Source organism: Myotis yumanensis, unplaced genomic scaffold (genome assembly GCF_028538775.1).
Source record: "Myotis yumanensis isolate MYYU_CA2020_CCGP unplaced genomic scaffold, mMyoYum1.0.hap1 SCAF_9, whole genome shotgun sequence".
Classification (NCBI taxonomy): domain Eukaryota; kingdom Metazoa; phylum Chordata; class Mammalia; order Chiroptera; family Vespertilionidae; genus Myotis; species Myotis yumanensis.
In genome coordinates, this window is record NW_027223760.1 from 3,701,204 (window position 1) to 3,721,180 (window position 19,977).

Below are 19,977 nucleotides of genomic sequence, written 5' to 3' on the forward strand. Positions count from 1 at the left end.
TCCGTGTGCTGGCCTTTTAAGAGGAACTATCTGGGTCTCCAGCAGCCGCCGTGTCTCTCAGCCACAATCCCCCGCTGCTTTTTATAGCCTGAACTTAATGGGGACTTCTCTTTCCAGCTCTGGAACCCTGGGATGGGGCTGGGACCCCTTGTGCCTCACAGGAGGCCTCTGCAGCCACAATATCCCTCCCAATTAAAAACACACCACACACCCTAGCCCGTTTGTTCAGTGGGTAGAGCATCAGCCTGCGGATTGAAGGGTCCTGGGTTCAGTGCTGGTCAAGGGCACATACCTTGATTGCAGGCTCCTCCCCAGCTGCGTCCCTGGTCAGAGCATGTGTGGGAGGCAACCAATCAATGTGCTTTTTCACATCAGTATTTCTCTCTGTCTTTCCCTCTCTCTTCCACTCTCTCTAAAAATTAATGGAAAAATATCCTTGGGTGAGGATTAAAAATAAATAAATAAATAAATAAATAAGATAAAGAATAAAAATAAATAAACACCATACATGGGTGTCAGACCAGCCCATTGCATGCCTCTGCCCCTCCTACCGGTCTCAGTGTGCTTTCTTCTTTACTTCTTTAGTTGTAGGACTTCCATTCAGCCAGATTTCACACGGTACTAAATAATGGTTGTTCTGTATTTTAATTGTAATTTTGATGTCGTTGTGGGAGGTGGTGAGTACCTGTGTTTACCTATGCCGCCATCTTGGTTCTCTAGACATTAGTTCTTTGAAAGCAATTGTTGCCCTAGCTGGTTTAGCTCAGTGGATAGAGCATAGGCCTGCATGTGGACTGAAGGGTCCCGGATTCAATTCTGGTCAAGGGCACATGCCTGGATTGCGGGCTCTCTCCCTTTCCCTTCCTCTCTGAAATATATAAATAAAAGCAATTGTTGGCTGGTGGTATCAGTTTACTATCCAGTAGATCTCCCAGGTAGGCTTGCTATAATTCACATATATATTTTTAATATATATATTTAAATATATTTTTATTGATTGTAGAGAGCAAGGGAGAGGGATAGAGAGACAGAAACTTTAGTGATGAGAGAGAATCAGATCGGAGGCCTCCTGCACACTGGGGATCAAGCCTGCAACCCGGGCATGTGCCTTCATCAGGAATCAAAGCGTGACCTCCTGGTTCATAGGTTGACACTCAACCACTGAGCGACGCCAGCTGGGCTATAATTCATATATCTTAAAGAAAAGAAATTAAAAAAAAAACAACCTCATGTAGGATAGTCAACAGATCTGTTATTGTCTTACTTTCCTCAGTTCTAATAATCTTTTTGATAACTTTTCATGACACTGTTGTAAAGTCCTAAAGGCAACCATCCACAAGTCAAGGAGAAAGACCCCAGAAGAAACAAACCCTGCACACACCTTGATTTCAGACTTCAGCATCTGGAATTGTGGGAAAATAAATGTGTGTTGTTTAAGCCATCCAGTCTGTGGTACTTTGTTACAGCTGCCCTAGCGGACTGATACACCTTCTTAGATGCTCTGGATCATATACTTCCCCTTCCTCAAAGGAAGTGGGGATGGACAGGCTTTAAGAGCTGCACTAGAGGAAAATATCACCTGCCATCCTTCTCTTGTGGATGGCTGCCTTCGTGATGTATCCTCACATGGTCTCTCCTCTGTGTCTGTGTCCTAATCTCTTCATAAGGACACCAGTCTTACTGGATTCGGACCCACCCATATGACCTCATTTTAACTTAATTCCTATTTATTATTATTTTTTTAAGTACATTCATCCTGACATGTACTTTGAATCACTTTTCTAGCACTGGGGTTGAGATCATTGAAAAACACTTTTGAAATCTGAAGGTGGTAACATCTGTAGCTTTTAGTTTCTTTCATGGAACTAAAACTCAATAAATACATTTTCTGTTTAATTTTTAGTCCCCCCCATCCCCATTTTTAATTATCTTCTTTTGATTATATACTTTACAATCACTAGAAAAATTTGAAAGTCCATTTCTATTTTTTGCCATATATATATATATATATATATATATATATATGGCAAAATAGTAGTGGTTCTGGATATATATATATATGCCAGGAGAGCCAGTCCATCCTTGCTGCTTGACACAGTCGCTGCAGAGAAGAAACATCTGCACAGCATATGTTTCAAGGGACCTGGTGTATATGGCATACTGTTCTTAATATGTTTGCTCACCTTCTTTGTGCTTTGTGTTTTAACCAAGGTCACCTCTCTGAGAAAGGTTGTTTCCCCAGGTAGGAATTTTCCCCTGAAGTTAGGGAGGGAATAAAAGCCCTTAACTAAGTGCCAAGCGGGTAGTTAATCACTTTAACTACGAACAATCACGCTTAAGCTACATAATCTTTACTCCCTGGAATGGAGATAAGAAACGCCCTAACCTTTGGAATAGAGATTGATAGGATTGGAATCAACTGGTATAAATACAGATGTAACAAGACAACAGGACACAGAACCTAGAAACAGAACCTAGAGAGAACCTGGCTGAAGAACCTAGAGACAGAACCTAGAAACAGAACCTAGAGACAGAACCTAGAGAGAACATGGCAAAAGATCCTGGACAGAACCTGGCTACAGATCTTGGCTGGAGAACCTAGACAGAACATGGCAGGAGAACCTGGATAGAACCTGGCTGGAGAACCTGGAGAACCTGGCTGGAGAACCTAGCGAGAGAACATGGCAACAGAACTTCGCTGGAGATCCTGACCAGAACTTGGCTAGAGATCCTGACCAGAACCTGGCTGGAGATCCTGGCTAGGCTGCTGATCAACTGAACGCTGTCTTCGTGTCATTCCTTCTTCGCTGACTCCATCCACACCTTTGGGAACCCCTGGACCTGCTGGGGTTGGACCCCAACATATATATATATATATATATATATATATATATATATATAATCTATTTTAGAGAGAGGAAGGGAGAGAGAGAAATATCAATGTGAGAAACTCCTGTATATGCCCTGACCAAGGATCGAACACAAAACCTGGGTATGTGCCCTTACTGGTAATAGAACCAGCCACCCTTTAGTGTGCGGGATGCTCTCCAACCAACTGAGCCATCCAGCCAGGCCTTAAATAGTATATTTATATAACATTTCAATCAATTAAAAATGTAAACCAATATTTTAACTCAATGTTTGTTTTTTATTGTTGTTGTTGTTGCTGTGGTTAATCCTCACCTGAGGATATTTTTTCCATTGATTTTTGTTTTCTGTGGGGTTTTTTTTTTGTTAGAGACAGTGGGAGGGAAGGAGGAAGGGGAGAGAGGAAAACATCTATGTAAGAGAGACACATCTTACAATCCCAACTGGGGCTGGGGATTGAACCTGCATCCCAGGAACTTGACCTGGAATCAAACTGGAGACCCTTCGGTGCACAGGGCTGACACTCTAACCACTGAGAAACACCATCCAGGGCCAAATATGTTATTTATTTATTTCCAAATATTTTTTTATATACAATTACATTTTTTTTGCTTTTTCTTTATATAGTATGGCATTGGGCCATCGTATTAAAACTTTTGCAAACATTCTATTATGTGAGAGTATGCATTTTATTTAAACTTTCCCCCATCAATGTATCTGGACCCACCTGCGAGTGGAGGCTGTTTCTGTATCTCCATTTCTCTATCTTATTTCTCTCTTTCGTTTCTCTTTCTTCCTACCACTTTTTTTTTTTTTTTTTTTTGCCTCAATTCTTGGCTGATTCTCTCTCTTCTCTGCCCTAAGACGGGAATATTTCTTGCTGAGGTAAGAAGTCTGATGCCAACAGGGAAAAGCACAGACCAGGACAGGAGGACAAGCTAGGGATATAGTCAGGGGAAGGCAGAAAAGAAGGAACATCTGGGCACTTGTAGAACCAATAATGGCCAAAGGTTAGTGGCATCCTAAGGTACCGCAAATTATTGCACTCACCTCATGCCTGGGTCTTAGAGGGTTCAAGGCAGCTACAAGAACAAAAGTAAGGTGAGGTAGGTAGCAAATAGGAAATGAAAATATAACATGATACAGTCCAGATAAAGCGTTTAGAACAATGTCCAGCACACAGTTATTGCTCAGTCATGTTGACATTGTCTCATTGTCATCGTGGTTGTTACTCTGTAACCCTTTGGGGAATCCCTTCTTCCTACATAATCTCTCACAGTTGTAACTATTCTTAGTTCACTTTAACCAAGGCAATGACTTTCTAAGTGGAATGTATACCACAGGAACATTATTTCCTTTCTTGTTGTTTTAATCCTCACCGAGGATACTTTTCCATTGGTTCTTAGAGAAAGTGTAAAGGAGAGGGAGGGACAGAGAGAGAGAGGAACATCGATTGGTTGCCTTCTACACACACCCAACCAACCGGGTCTAGGGATCCAGCCTGCAATGTAGGTATATGCCCTCGAATTGAAACCAGGACCCTTCAATCCGAGGGCTGATGTTCTATCCACTGAGCCAAATCGACCAGGGCTCCATTTTTTTATTCAAATTTTCACTTTGATACAACCTGACCTTTACTTGTACCAGGGGACTGATAAGAGAAATAATGGGGTATATCCAGTTGCCATATATCATTACAATTACTTTCCATTTCTGAGCTCATTCTATTTATTTACAACAAAAACTTAAGGTCATCTCTTCTTCCTAAGTCTAAGTTCTCTCTGTGATGAAGTCTATCACAATTTTATATAACCTACAGCAGGTGTTTCCAACAGATCCATTCAGTGGCCAAATTATTGTACTGAGCTCAACAATGTACAGCCTGTCTAAAGGGGGCAGCAGCTAGTCAGCTACAGCAGCATACCATCAGGCAAGAAGTGAGCAATGTCTGTCAAATTTTCAACAGAAGCAATTCAGTATTTTATCTGAAATCTCCCGTTTTTTCAAATATTGGAAACTAATTTAAAAATTTCTAAACATTGTGAGAAATAAACAAAACACATCTGTAGCCCTGACTGGTTTGGCTCTGTGGATAGAGTGTCAACCTGCAGACTGAAGGGTCCCAGGTTCAATTCTGGTCATGGGCACATCCGGGGTTGCGGGCTCAATCCCCAGTGGGGGGCGTGCAGGAGGCAGCCAATCAATGATTCTCTCTCATCATTGATGTTTCTATCTCCTCTTTCTCTCTGAAAGCAATAAAAATATATTTAAAAACAAAAACCACATCTGTAAACCACAGGTGGGCAACATCTAACTCAAGATATATTTATTTCCCATTCACAGAATCTTTTCCCCTTTTTGTCTAAACTGAATTCCCAATCACATAGCCCAGGCTGAGCGGCCATGAAGATGTCTTTACCCCCATGGTAAAGCCACCAGCCCATCTCTCCCAGAGAACTAAAGAGGTTGCCTGCTCTTTTCTTCTAGTCTAGGAAATATAATGCCAACTGAGAAATGAAAACTGTGCCAAGGCATTTGGTAGGGAATTATAAAAATCCTTCTTGCCCTGGACTGTGTGTTCAGTGGTTAGAGTGTTGGCCCACACATCAAAGGGAGGAAACCAATTAATGTGTCTCTCACATGGATGTTTCTCTCTCTCTCCCCATCCCTCGTCCCTTCCACTCTATCTAAAAGCAATGGAAAAATATCCTTAGGTGAGGATTTTTTAAAAATTGCTCTTCCTCTAAAAATCAATAAAAGTATTTATTTTTTAAAGAATGACACTTTGGGCATGAGAAAATATGCTAATTTTTACATATATCCAATGAGGGCCAAGAGCTTCTAACACTGAGAGTTGCTAATTGGTCAAAACAGAGAACAACTACTCCCTTTGGAAAGTTAGCTGGCAATTAGGAATTAGCTACAATAAAACATATAAGGTCATTTGTTGTTTTGTCAGCTTTTCATCTTTATAAAAAAGATTTGGCATCTATCCCAACCTTTTATTGATAATACTATACTATCGAGTAATAAATATGGTAGTTCTTCAAGTATTAGAATGTTACTGCTAAATTGATGGGTAAGCTCATGTACATTAAGCTCATGAATTTAAAGGACATTTTCTTTTTTAAAATTTTATCCAGCTTACTTTCTTGATGACCATGTTTCCCATAAATGTAACAAATTTACATCTGTACATTTCCACATAGATGACACAATATATTGTTTTCTTCCCAATACTGTAGATTTTAAAGACTGGATTTTAAAACGAAATAAAATTTTACTGATGAAATACAGTATGCATTTGGTAAAGTAATAAAACATTTGAGCACAATGCTTTGCATAAAAACACATGCAAATGTTTGAATACAGTGCAATGCTTGGATTATATTAAAGATTTAAATGGTATTTGAATGAAGTGTTTTATTTCATTGTAATATTGCAATGAAACACTTCAAATAATTACTATGTCAAAAATGTAAATTAAGCATCCAAATTTTAGCGTTTTCAATCTACATTCTTAAATCTTTATACAGTTTGGGGGGGTTAACATAATTTGAATGGCCAAGTAGTAAAAATTAAAACCTGATATTCACTGTCCATTCATTGTGTTAACATAAAAACATTCAAACCTAAAGAATTTTTGTGAGTTTGAGGCAAGATGTAGATAATTGCTGGGAAGCAGAAGCTCAGCAGATTGGGATAAATGCTCCAGAGAATGGTGGTTTTTCACCTATTTTTATAAGTTGCAATCAAAGGAGATGTAGGTGGGTTACATGAAATCCACTGGTAATGGATGAGAGAGACCAAAGCCCGGGAAACCGCTGGGGTTGTATAAACAGTAAAATGAAAGCCCGGTCAGCATTGTTCAGTGGTTGAGTGTCGACCTATGAACCTGGAGGTCATGGTTCGATTCCGGGTGGGGGCTTGATCCCCAGTAGGGGGCTTGCACGAGGCAGCTGATCAATGATTCTCATTATTGGTGTTTCTCCCCCCACCCCCACTTCCTCTCTGAAATGAATAAAAATATATTTTTTAAAAAGTAAAATGATAGACACATCTTCTTTTACTGAGGTGGGTACAGGATAAATAAATCAACAATTAACATAATAACAATGAAGGAATTGGTGGTCTCTGTCCCGGAGCCCAGGGCATTCGGTTGTGCCCTGAGGGGTCTGGAAAAAGGGAAGTTACAAGTCACCCTGACATTTCAGTATGTTATCTTAGATGCAAAAAGACATTATGCTCCGTTAAGGTAAAGACTGACCTTGTCAGGAGGTGACTACCCACCACAACTGCTTTTAAAGTTTAATTTCAGACCATCCTCTGGTTATTTTATTGGTAGGTCCTCAGTTTGCAAGACCACCACGCAGGCCTTCCCTGAGCTCCTCAGGTCCGCATGTGGCCCTTTCCTCCACAGTTGCCAAAGTCCTAAGCAAATTTGCATCGAGAAATGCACTTGTGCTGCCTAATTAGAGACGGCGCGTCAACACCCATTTTGCGGACTGACCGCCAGCGAAGAGCAACTGCGCACTAGCGGTCCCAGCGGCGGTGAAGCGAGCGTGCGACCCGGACCCGGGCTCCCGCGGGCTTTCACCGAGGCGTCCATTGCGTTTAATTCCCCGGGAAACGAGCGCTCCGCCGAGCCAGCAGGGAGACGTGCAGGGCCGATGGCGAGGGCGCTCTGCCGCCGCCGCACGGAGTCAGGTCACCGTCCCCAGAGCCCGGCGCCGGGGAAGCTGGGTCCTCCCAACGGTGGGACCTGCGACCCAGCCGGTGGGCGGGCCTAGCCGCTCCGCACGGATCCCTCCGCCGCCTCGGGTCCTTCCGCGCCAAGTAGTGCGCCGCCGGCCGCGGGAACCCGGCCGAACGGCGTGCGGACGGCCGCCGGGTGAGGAGGCCCCACAGTGGAGGGTCGCTCGGGTGGGCCGTGTCTTCATCTGCGCGGTCGCGGCGGGCCCGGGGTTCAGGGAGAACGTGCGGCCGAGCACTAGGAGCTGGGAGAGCACCGGTAGGCGGCCGCGGCGGGGGAGGCAGGCGCCGCGCCGCCCCGCCCCCACCGCCGGCCGGAACAGGAAGCAGCGCGGCCAGGCCTCCCTGGGCGGGGGCGCCCGGGCTGGGGAGGCGCGTGACCCAGTTCGTCCCGGAGTAGGTTTGACAGGTTGTCAGCCCGCTCCCCGCCCCCACCGCCTTCCGGGTTCCCCTCCCGGGCGCCGGGCCGAGGGTCACCGCTCTCTCGGCCGCGGCCTCGGCCTTCTATTGGCCCTCTCGCTGCCTGCCGTTCCGCCCCGCCTCCGCCTCGGCCTCTCATTGGTCCTCGTGCCGCCGACCCCCTCCCGTTGGCGCAGGGCGGCCCCCCGCCCCGCCTCCATTGGCATGGCCCCTCTGGGGGAGCCGAACCCCGCTGGCCGCTCGCTCGCGGTTCCTGCGGGCGTCTGCCGCCGCCGGCGCCCTCGTCCTTCCCGTCCAGTCCTGCCCTCGCTTGTGCTCCGCTCCCAGGGCTTCCCGTCTCCCCGTCTCTCCTTGCCCTGCGCCCCGGGAGCCGGAGCCCCGAGCGGCTGCACCCGCACGGCCCGGCCCCGCCGGACCCTGGGGCTCCGCGTCCAGCGCTGCCCACTCGCTCCTGCCTGCCCCGTCCTCCACTTTGCGTCACTTCGCAGTTCCCTTTCTTCCCTGAGTCGGAGGCGGCGGAAGCCGTCCCGGGGCTTCCTCTCGGTGTCCAATGGGCGGGGGTCCCGGCGCGCCCCCCTTTCTCCGCCCCGCCCTGCAGTTCCCCCCCCCCGGCTCAGCCAGGGGAACAGACCCCCCAGCTAGCACGGAGTCGCGGGATACGCGTGACAAATATCTAAAATGGTTATTGCTTGGATTTTTGAAACGGAAAATGAACTGGAGCGGCCAGATCAACCCAGACCTAGGGTCAAGATCGAGTTCTTAAAGGACCACGTGAAAACGTAATGACAAAGTTCATTTTCCCCGAATCATAATCAGTTTTTCTTGGGGAATTTACTCATATCGCTGCCACATTGTTCTAACAATTTAAGCTGTGTGTGTGTGTGTGTGTGTGTGTGTGTGTGTGAAATTTGTGCTAGTTTTGTAAATGGCTGCTTGACTGATGAGGCTGAGGTTTGGAGCTTAAGTGTTTTGGCTTCAAAGAAACCCTTAATTTTTCGAATGAGGAAAACTCAAGTAGATTTCTCAAGGTCATTAAAGTGAGAGATCTCAAACTTAAACCCAGGTCAGAGTCCTCAGAGGCCCACCAGGAAAACCCGTCATGGCTTATTCATGTGTGCAGAATGGCAGGTACATAGCTGTGTTCCCGTCTGTCACAGGGGCCCCAACAGGCTCCCACCTGGCCTCCAAGGCCCTGCCTTCCAGGACTCCCCAGGCCTCTCCAGCTCCCACTTACTGCTCGCCAGGTACCTGACGGTCCTGTTTCCTGACCTGTCTGGGTCAGCTGTCTTCAGACTGCTCACGTGGCTTAGCCTGTGCCCCAGGGAGGCATTCCTGACCCCTGTCTACAGCGGGACCCTCCAGCCTGACTTTGTACCTGACAGGCCCTGTTACTTCCTGCAGAGCCTGGGCACAGTGTGAAATCCTGTTTATTTACTTATGATCTGTTCCCCTTAGCCTTCCCTGGGCCACTAAGATGTGAGCTCCTGGACACAGCAGCCTTTTCTGTGTTTTTTTTTTTCAGAGCTGTACCTCCAGGGCACAGAATAGGTAGGTATTCAATAAATCCTTGATAGATCAATGAGCGGTACGGTACCTTAGCTGTGTTCACATGGACTAACCAGCTGTCCTCCATGAGCTCGTCAGAGGGGCTCTGAAGGACGAACCAAACTGTCCTTCATGTCTGATCCTGCCAACATTATATATCTAGTCACACCTGTAAGTGACAGAGTTGGGGGAAATGGTTCCTCTCTCTGTATTTTGTGTTTGTGTGCTTTATTTCTGGCCATTTTTTAACAAGGAGAGTGAGAAACTTGCCCCCAAAACCACCTTTTCACCCGCCTTTTTTACAGCTGTTCCCAGCCTGTTGTCACTGCCTTGCCCTCATCCTGACCCCAAGTGGGCAGATACCTGGCAGGGAGTGCCTCCTTCCTCCAGGGCAGTCTCAGAGGGCGTGGGCTTTCAGCGGGTTAGGGTGGAGGAAGGGAAGGAGTTGTGGCTCAGTGTCACTAACTCACTAGGCTGGGTCCCTGTCGCTGGTTCTATCTTAAACAGAAGAGAAGGAAGCCCCTTTTCTTTTCCCCTTCCTCCTGGGGTTCTGTGCAGCTAGAACTGTCCCATCTTTCTCAGGAATCCTTGCACAGGGATGCATTCTCTACCTGCTGAGGCCAAGAGATCCCGAGTCAGTTGCTGTGAAGTGGCAATTTAGTCCTAACCGCCCCAAACAGGCAGTGTGAGCCTGGCGGGTTCTGGAAACTCCCTGGGTCTGTTACATCACCTGCCTTTGCCTAGGTTGTATGTGCATATTTTAGAGAGATAGACAACTATCAACCCAAACAAGAACCCTGCGGCTTCCCCTCGGGCCACAGAGAGGCTGCCAGGAGCGATAAAGCCAGTGCTTCCTAATTCATGTCCAGTAGGACAGATTGGATTTCTAGGCCTGTGGTCCAGGCCAGAACCCTCCAGTTCACTCTGGTTGGGCCGTTTGGGGTCAGGCCCATCCCTGGACCAGGGATTGGCCAGGAAAATGGAAAGTGTTGACCAGGTTAAACCAACCAGAGCATATTCTTAGACCAGGCGTGGGGTCAGCTCCTGGTAAGTGTGTGGCACTGAAATCTACTTGAAGATGGGGTGGGGATGGATGCTGAGGGGGTAGTCAACAGTGCCCTGTAAGTATTTGACACAGTTCAGGTGTGGCTCCTGCCACTAGGGAGTGGCCTAGGGAGTGACTCATGGGATGGGAGGTGGGTTATAAAACAGTATGGAGTTTCCTCAAACATTTAGATATGGAACTGCCATTTGACCCAGTGATCCCACTTCTAGGAATATATCCCAAGAAACGCAAAGCATCAATCAGGAAAAATGTTTGCCACCCCTATATTCATAGCAGCACAATCTACAATATCTAAGATCTGGAATCAGCCCAAGTGCCCATCAATAGATGAGTGGATAAAAAAAGCTGTGGAACATTTATGCCATGGAATACTATGCAGCTGTAAAAAAAAAAAAAAAAAAAAAAAAAAAAGAAGAAGAAGAAGAATCTCTTACCCTTTGAGACAGCATGGAGGGACCTGGAGATTATCATGCTAAGTGAAATAGATGAATCAGAGAAAGACAAGTATCACATGATCTCACTCATATAGAATCTAATGAGCAAAATAAACTGATGAACAAAACAAATCCAGAGACATGGAAAAGTAGAAACCATGGGCAAAGAAATAAATGGTTGAGAGTTATATGATTAGGAATTTGAAATATATCAGTGAAAAAAAACAACACACAGAAAATGAAATGTGGGAGGGAGGAGAGAAGCAATTATATTTAATGAATTTGTAACAAAAAGTGAGTGTGAGGCTGTGGAGAAAAGGGAACCCTGGTGCTATGTTGGTAGGAATGTAAACTGATGCAGCCACTATTGAAAACAGTATGGAGGTTCCTCGGAAACTTGAAAATAGTACTGCCATATGGTCCAGCAATTCCACTTTCTTCTTTATTTGAAGAAAACTAAATTGCTGTCTCAAAAAGATAATATGCACCCCATGTTCATTGCAGCATTATTTACACAGCAAAGACATGGAAACAACCTAAGTGTCCAAGTACAAAGGGATAAAGAGGGTGTGGTACAACCCTGGTCAGGTAGCTCAGTTGGTTGGAGCATTGTCCCTATGTGCCAAGGTTGTGGGTTCGATCCCAGGTCCTGGCACATAGAGGAATCAGCCAATGAATGCATAAATAAGTGGAACAATAAGTCCATGTTTCTCTCTTCCTTTCTCTAAAATCAATTTTTTAAAAAACCAGGCTGGTGTTGCTCAGTGGTTGGGTGTTGACCCACAAACCAGGAGGTTAAGGTTCAGTTCTCAGGGCACATGACCAAGTTGCGAGCTCCATCCCCAGTAGGGGGTGTGCACGAAGCAGCCAATCAATGATTCTCTCTCATCATTGATGTTTCTCTCTCTCTCTTGCTCTCCATTCCTCTCTGAAATCAATAAACTTATTTTTGAAAAAAGAAAAGATGTGGTACATATATACAATGGAATATTACTCAGCCATAAAAAGAAGGGAATTCTGTCATTTGCAACAACATGAATTAATCTTGAGAGCATTATGCTAAGTGAAATAAGTCAGAGAAAGACAAATACTATATGACCTGTTTATATGTGGAATCTAGAAAAATGAAGAAACACAAACGCATAGAAACAGACAACAGATTAGTGGTACTAGAGGTGGAGATGGGGGTGGGCGGGGTGGAGATAGTGGGTGAAAGGTAGTCAAAAAGTACAAATGGCCAAACTTCCAGTTATAAGAAAAACGAGTCCTGAGACAATGTACACCATGGGGATGATAGTCTACAATACTGTATTGTATATTTGGAGTTTGCTAAGAGAGTAGATCTTAAAAGTTCTCATCACAAGAAAGCAGTGGGCGATGAGCAGAGCCTCTCAGAAATCCGTCACCATCTCTCATTTCCAGTCTCCGCTGTGGCCTCCTTCCTCTCCTGCCGCGTGAGGAAGGGGGATCTTAGCGTCTGATGGGGGCGGGTGTCTTGGGAGAAGACGGGTGCTCCTGGGCCTTCGTGGGGCGGGGACCCGGGTCCTGCTGGACAAGGGGAATTGGCTTGGCCACCACGATTTCGTCCACAGTGGCCAGCTGCAGCACGATGTCCACCACGGCCCGCAGCGCTTGGGCCTTGGCCGCCAGGGTGTCCCACACAGCTTCCTGGGCCACGTTGATGATCCCCTCGACGCCCACTCCGATCAGGAAGTGCCCTTGCTGGTGCGCGGCCGTCATGTCTGCCATCACCTGGGAGACGGCGAGGCCCGCGTTCTCAGCCAGCGTCGCGGGGAGAGACCGCAGGGCCTGGGCAAACGCCAGGAGCGCGGGCCCGCTGGGCCCTTCCAACGCGGCGCCTTTATCCGCGAGGATTTTCGCCAGAGCCATCTCGGTGGCCCCGGCGCCCGGGAGCAGCCGGGGGTCCTGGCACAGCTGCGCGAAGGCGTCGATGCCGTGGTAGACGGCCTGCTCCGCCCCGCGCAGCCCCTCCTTGGTGGCCGCCCTGAGCACCAGGGTGAGGGCGGGGGTGTCGGGGCCCTCCCACTGGAACACCACGGCCGAACCCTCCCCCAGCTCCTGCGGGTACACGCGCTGGCACTTCCCCAGCTGCTGCGGGGGGAGCAGATAGGGCATCACGGGCGTGCCCAGCACCTCGCTCAGGCACGCCAGCTCGCGCAGGGCCTTCACCTGGATCACCATGATGCCGCTACGGTCCGCCTGCGCCAGCGTCCGCTCCTCGACGTCCCCCCACACCACCGCCACGTTCACGTTCCCCGTGGCCAGCTGCAGCACCTGCTTCTCCGTCATCTGCTCGTTCCCTTTCAGAAAGCGGACGAGCTCGGCGGAGCTGGAGATGGTGGCAGTGGCGGGCGCCTTGGGATGCGCGAGGCCGAAGGAGCAGGCGAAGAGCGCCACCCGGGCGCTGCCCACCATGGCGGTCACCTTCCCGCAGGGCTTGCCGGCCACGGCCAGCCCGGGCAGCAGGCACGAGCGGTCCAGCTGCCCGCCCGGCAGCGCGCACACGCCCAGGCGCTCGGGGCGGAAGGTGCCGTCCAGCTCCTGGGCCTCCCAGCACGCCTGTGCCACCAGCCTGGTCAGGAACTCCGCGTGGGACAGCGTGTGCGTGTTCATCGCCGTGTGCAGGACCCAGAACGGGTCCTCCAGGGGCCCCAGCGAGCGCACGGCCAGCGAGGGCAGCAGCGCCAGCGTCTCGGCGGTGGCCGCGGCGTAGGCCTCGCGGAGCTGGGCGCGGGGCAGGCCGGCCAGCAGCAGGAGCTCGGCCTCGGCCAGCAGGGCCTCGGCCAGCAGCACCACGAAGGCCGCGCCGTCGCCGCTGTGCTCGGCGTGGCTGAGCGCCGCGTCCCGCAGGAGCCGGGCGGCGGGGTGCTCCAGCTCCAGGGCCCCCAGGATGGCCGTGGCGTACCCCGTGATCACCGTCTCGCCCTTGGCGGTCACCAGGAGCTTCTGGAGGCCGAGGGGGCCATAGCACGGCCGGATGATCCCTCCCAGGGCGTGCGCCGCCGCCAGGCTCCGCAGGAGGTGCTGCTCTTCCCCGCCCGGGCCGGGCCACAGCCGCTGGGGCAGCTCCCGCACCGAGGGGGCTCCGTCGTCCATGGCCTGCGGAGAGGGGCCCACCCGGCTGCTGGTCGCCCCCACGCCAACCTCTGAAGTTCCTCAAGGAGTCAGTGGACAAAAGGGCGCATCACCCGCTGTCTGGAGACATCCGCCCTCCAGGCGCAGGGCCGGGTGACCTGCTGAGAGCGCAGCCTGAAATCACCCCAAACGGATCTGTCAGGGAACGGGCTCTTGGGGCCTCTGAGGGTGGGAAGCTGAAAGGGATCTTCTCTTGATGACCTCACAGAGTGGCACGTGGAACCCTGAGCGGGGAATGAGGTCACAGAGGATGGTTGGAGTCCGTAAGGGCTGGGAGCAGGCAGAAGTCAGGCCTGATGGTCCGGTAATGAGGGACAGGCCTATGCGCCAGGTCCCAGTTTCATTTAAACTTTGGAGACGAAGAGGAAGGAGTCAGGTGAAAATACCGACCCACTGCTTTAGCCGTGGCCCCCGCTGTGCTGTCTATCTGAGGGGAAGCGTGTGCCGGACCATCTGACACCAGCCAGGCTGTTACCTGTCTGCCTTTGCCTCCTTGGCCCCCTTCTCCGTCCGTGCTATTCATCGGAGACCTTCAGGTGTCTGTTGGTCTGTTTATCTTTCAGGGTGCAGGTGTGTGAGGCCACAGAGTGTGGCAACTCCTCCCAATGACAGTGAGGTCACTGATCTGGCAGAGACAGGACAAGGCGAGGGAGGGAAAGAAGCCGACAGCCTATAGACAGATAGAAATGGACCCAGAGGAGTCAAAGTGGTGAGGAAGGAAGAAAACACAAGTGTCTGAAGTTGGGGTCCTCCCACATCACCCTCCACCCTTAGAAGGTAAGTTTCTTCCCCATCCTCGCTCCCTCCTTTCCTTGTGTAGAGCCTGTTGGAGTAAATGATTGCTTCTTTTTCGGTTTAACAAATATTTATTGAGCACCCACAATGTACAGTGTAATGAGGAGTACAGAGATGACAGGAATATAGAGCCTCTCGCGGGAGAGAGATTTCTACCAAAGGAACACAACTTCCCACACAACTTCCCATAGGTGCTAGGCAGGGCACCAGCTGGTGGACATGAATGTGTCTATTTATTTAAACTAGAGCAGCGGTTCTCAACCTGTGGGTCGAGACCCCTTTGGGGTCGAACGACCCTTCCACAGGGGTCACCTAAGACCATCGGAAAACACATATATAATTACATATTGTTTTTGTGATTAATCACTATGCTTTAATTATGTTCAATTTGTAACAATGAAATTAGGGGTCACCACAACATGAGGAACTGTATTAAAGGGTCGCGGCCTTAGGAAGGTTGAGAACCACTGAAGAAGAAGGGAGAAAGAATGAGAGAGAAACACTGACCTGTTGTTCCACTCATTTATGCATTCATTGGTTGATTCTTTTAAAAAAATATACTTTTATTGATTTCAGAGAGGAAGGGAGAGGGAGAGATGGAAACATCAATGATAAGAGAGACTCATTGATTGGCATATGGGGACGATGTTCCAACCAACTGGGCCACTTGTCCAGGGCAGAATACGGGTATAGCTATTATGATTAGGGGAAAGATGGCCTTGGCTGGTGCTGCTCACTGGTTAGAGCGACCAGCCCTCGCACTGAAGGTTGGATTCTGGGTAAAGAGCACGCACCTGGGTTGCAGGTTCGAACCCAGGCCTCAGTGGGGGCACATGTGGGAGGCAACCAATCAATGGCATATTGATGTTTCTCTTTCTCATCGCCAACTCCCCACACCCGCTGCGCCTTTCCACTCTCTCTAAAAAGCAATGGAAACAATATCCTCAGATGAGGATTAACAACAACACAAAGGGATGAGGGGAAAGACAGAGAATACCAAGCATTTTCATTTGGAAAAACCTTGTTACTTTGTTTAATGGCAGATTTCCTGGGGAGGGGGATAGAACTCTGAAACGGATAATAACAGTCCAGAGTCATGATAGTATGGCAGACGTCGTTTTAATATTTCCACAGACAAGACAGTAGTGAGAAAGAAAAGAAATCACAGTGAAAGTGAAATATAATTAAGGCTAGAGAGGAGATAATTTTGGAGAAAAAAACTTTTCCCTTAACAACTTGATTGCTTTTATAAAAATTATAGTTACTCATTATAAAAGTTAAAAAGAAAAATACAAAGAAACTAAATGGGTATGTAAAGTACAGCATAGGGAATATTGTCAATAATCCTATGAGGACTGTGGATGGTGCCAGGTAGGTCCTAGACTTATCAGGGGACCACTTTGTAAATTGTGTCTCACCACAATGCTGTACACCTGAAACAAATATAAAATAATATTGAAATTTTTTTAAAAAGGAGAAAGAAAAAGAATGTCATTTGGAATCTCAGCCCAGAGATAATCCTTGTTTATATTTCGATGAATGTGATTACTTTAAACATACATATACACAGAAAGTTGTGGACTGACACAGTTTGACAGAAGTGGGTTGTATGACACATATTGTATGTGCTACTCTGTAGTCATTCTCCCCTCAGCATTATCTTGGCTGAGAGAGATGTTTCTAAGTAGGTGTTATGCTGTCTGCAGACTGTGGACAGTTCTTTTTGCAGCAGCAGCAGCAGCAGCAGCAGCAGCAGCAGCTCGGGAGCAGCCTCTGGTTTCCAGGACGGGCACTGAGATGGCATGTTGGTGTCACCACTGCCCTATGGACAACTCTTTTGACAACTCATTGATTTTGGAAACTCCGTGAGAAACAGGCATGATCCTCTCCACCCAGTTTTCTGAAAGCCAGTAACACTGGGAAGAGTGTCACCTAAGAAATGTTGATTATAGGCGGCAAAGATGACTTGCCAGTTTCTTTATAGAAATGTACATTGTGACAACCAACGTAAAATGTAGCAAGGTGTGCACATATACATTGTTTATAAAGATACAATTTCTTCTTAAAAAGTAAACACTCCTGTAAAAGATTGTCTTAGATCTTTTTCTTAAGCATGTTTTCCCATTTCTTTCACTTATTCCACAATTATTTATTGAGCTGCTGCTGAATAATATGTATAAAAGGTGAATAAGACAGACAGATGTGGCTGTCTCCACTGGGCTTAGAGTGGGCTACAGACAGCTAATCCAAACTCATTACAGGCCGGGGGAGCCTTGATGAGGTAAAGCTCAGGTGTTATAGAAACATGGCGGGAGGGGAACACATAACCATCCCCATTGGAAGAACGGTGGTCTGGAATGGAAGTGAAGTCTGAAGTGTGAGCTGAAGGAAAGAAAAAAAAAAAAAAGAAGTGGGGATTGGGACAAGCTGGTAAAGGGTGTTGTCCACCAAAAGTAGTCCTGAAGGCTGCAGCTCATGGTGAGGAGGAAGGGAAGGGGCTAGAACAGTGGTTCTCAACCTTCCTAATGCAGCAACCCTTTAATACAGTTCCTCATGTTGTGGTGACCTCCAATCATAAAATTATTTTGTTGCTACTTCATAACTGTAATTTTGCTACTGTTATGAATCATAATATAAATATCTTATATGCAGGATGTATTTTCATTGTTACAAATTGAACATAATTAAAGCATAGTGATTAATCACAAAAACAATATGTAATTATATATGTGTTTTCCGATGGTTTTAGGCGACCCCTGGGAAAGGGTCGTTCGACCCCCAAAGGGGTCGCGACCCACAGGTTGAGAACCGCTGGGCTAGAAGGAGGTGACTGGAGGGTGGCAGGGGCTCCAGAGAGCCATGCCAAGGAATTTAGATTTCATCCTGAAGGGTGATCGATGGACTGTGAGTTCCATTTCCACTGGACAAGTGTATCATTTTCTGCTGTGAAATCCTCACCTGTTTGAGTACACAGCACAGGGGAAAGTGACCATTTGATTGCTGTCTCTGACCCTTAAGGACAGCCAGTCTCATAAAACAGGCCTCAAACTATACATTCTACACTCATTTTTTTTTAACTTATCTTTACACAGATCAAACCAGCCAAGGAACTACTAAATCTTGATTTTACTTTTTACTATGTGGACACAGCCATTGTTAAATTCACTTTGATTTTATTTAACCTTCAGATTGATTGGATGTAAAATAAATGTAAATACATTTTTTTGTGTGCCAAGAAGAGTTTGCATGCAGTTAACCCATTCCATACAATTGTCTGACAGTGTACACTTTGCTCTACTAAGATGGGTAGGCATCAATGGAGGCTGTTTGGTAGTTATATCCTTACCAGACCCTGAGATGTGACCTTACTTAGAAACAAGACTGTTGCAGATATAATGAATTAAGATGAGGTTATACTGGATTAGGGTGGATCCTGAATCCAATATGACTGGGATTCTTACAAGAACAGAAGACACACACGCAAGATGGCCATGTGGCGATGGAGGCCGAGATTGGAATGATGTACCTGTGAGCCAAGAATGCCACGGACTGTGGGCAGCCACCAGAAGCCAGAAGGGAGAAATGGAACAGATTCTCCCTCAGAGCGTCCGGAAGAAACCAGCCCTGCCAACACCTTGATTTTGGACTTCTAGGTACCAAAACCGGAAGAGAGTAAACTTTTGCTGTTAAAAGCTGCCCAGTTTGTGGTTGTTTGGTGCAGCATCCCTAGGAATCTATACGGTGGTCTTGCATGTCAATAAAGGAGAGGAGCCTAAGAAAGTGTGTGTGTGTGTGTGTGTGTGTGTGTGTGTGTGAGAGAGAGAGAGAGAGAGAGAGAGAGCGCATTTCTAGGAGTTTATGACACTTGCTGGCAGAATGTTTTCTAGGCCACCTCTTGTGAATAGACACACTGTCTGCTGACTTGTCCCATCCCTGCCCTTCCCCTCAAACGCCTATGGTCATGCACACAATGGATATCAATATTTAATCTTTCTATTTGCATGTTTTTCCAAGTTTATTTTTCAGTTGCCTGCTTGCCCCTCTTTTGTTTATTTTGTTAAGAAGTGCCAGGCTTAGAGTGTTCACCCCCAGAGGGCAAGATTCTTATCTTTCTAAAATGTGCTCAGAAGGCCTGCTGACTCATGCCCCAGACTCTTCTACACATATTATTATTGTTATTTTTAATTTATTTTAGAGAGAGGAAAGGGGAGAGATAGAGAAACATCAATGTGAGAGAGAGGCATTGATGGTTGCCTCCCATACACGCTCCGTACGGGAAGATGTTCCAACCAACCAGGCCACACGGGTCGGGGCCACAAATTATTTCTGAAGGTGATAGTTTTGGATGTGTCTTCTCAGTTTTTCCCTTTAACCTTTCTATCATACTGGTACACGGTCTGCATTACTGAAATAACTTATGCAAAGTAATATGAATTTTAAAAGCTAAAAATGCACCACAGACTAAATATGAGTGAATTTTAAGTGATTGAAGTTATTTTTAAAACATTTTTTCTGCTGAGAAATAAAGGAGAAAACAATGATAGCCATTCATGCAGCTTTTTAAAGTGTAACTTTGATAGTAAAAATATGAACACAAAATGGTATAATTTAGAATTTAAGTTTTCAGTGGTCTTTCCCCAACTGTAAAAGTTTGGTTCCTAAAAAACTCTGAGGAATTTAAGACTTTGAGGGAAAACACAAAGAGAGGAACAACAATCATCAGTGAACCTATAGGAGATCTTATCAATATTTATATATTCTCGCCCCTGGCTGGGGTGGCTCAGTTGGTTGGAGAGTCATCCCTTGCAAGGAAAGATTGCTGGTTTGATTCCTGGTCAGGGCACATACCTAGGTTTTGGGTTCAGGTTTGATCCCTGGTGGGGGCGTGTACAGGAGGCAACCAATCTATGTTTCTCTCATCAAAGTCTGTCTGTCTCTAAA

General features: G+C 47.3%; 2 protein-coding genes and 1 non-coding gene across 5 annotated transcripts in view; 1 reads left to right on the forward strand and 2 right to left on the reverse strand.

Moving 5' to 3' along the window:
* Window positions 1-19,633, forward strand: part of XRCC2 (X-ray repair cross complementing 2) — a 181,385-nt gene extending 161,752 nt beyond the window's left edge. The window contains exons 3-4 of one of the 3 annotated variants that reach the window (XR_011472596.1): window positions 14,805-15,018; window positions 16,743-19,633. The gene's annotated coding sequence lies outside the window, so the exon portion shown is untranslated. The remainder of the gene's footprint in view (window positions 1-14,804; window positions 15,019-16,742) is intronic. The other 2 variants (XR_011472597.1, XR_011472598.1) reach the window with 2 other exon arrangements.
* CCT8L2 (chaperonin containing TCP1 subunit 8 like 2) lies at window positions 12,143-14,202 on the reverse strand. Its single transcript, XM_070423604.1, has 2 exons — window positions 13,276-14,202; window positions 12,143-12,630 (listed from the first exon to the last, which is right to left on the reverse strand). Exons 1-2 carry the CDS (start codon window positions 14,200-14,202, stop codon window positions 12,556-12,558), a joined length of 1,002 nt encoding a protein of 333 aa, XP_070279705.1. The 3' UTR covers window positions 12,143-12,555.
* On the reverse strand, window positions 16,793-16,860 carry LOC139017094 (small nucleolar RNA SNORD95). Its single transcript, XR_011472774.1, has one exon. It is a non-coding gene; the product is annotated as a small nucleolar RNA SNORD95 (small nucleolar RNA).
* Window positions 19,634-19,977: the final 344 nt, after the last annotated feature.

What these genes read in the sequence shown, in the direction of transcription:
- CCT8L2 (XM_070423604.1), bottom strand. Translation starts at nt 14,202, where the DNA reads ATGGACGACGGAGCCCCCTCGGTGCGGGAGCTGCCCCAGCGGCTGTGG. An exon ending in GCGGCATCATGGTGATCCAG is followed by an intron (nt 12,631 to 13,275) that starts GTGAAGGCCCTG and finishes CTTGTCCAGCAG; the next exon opens with GACCCGGGTCCCCGCCCCAC.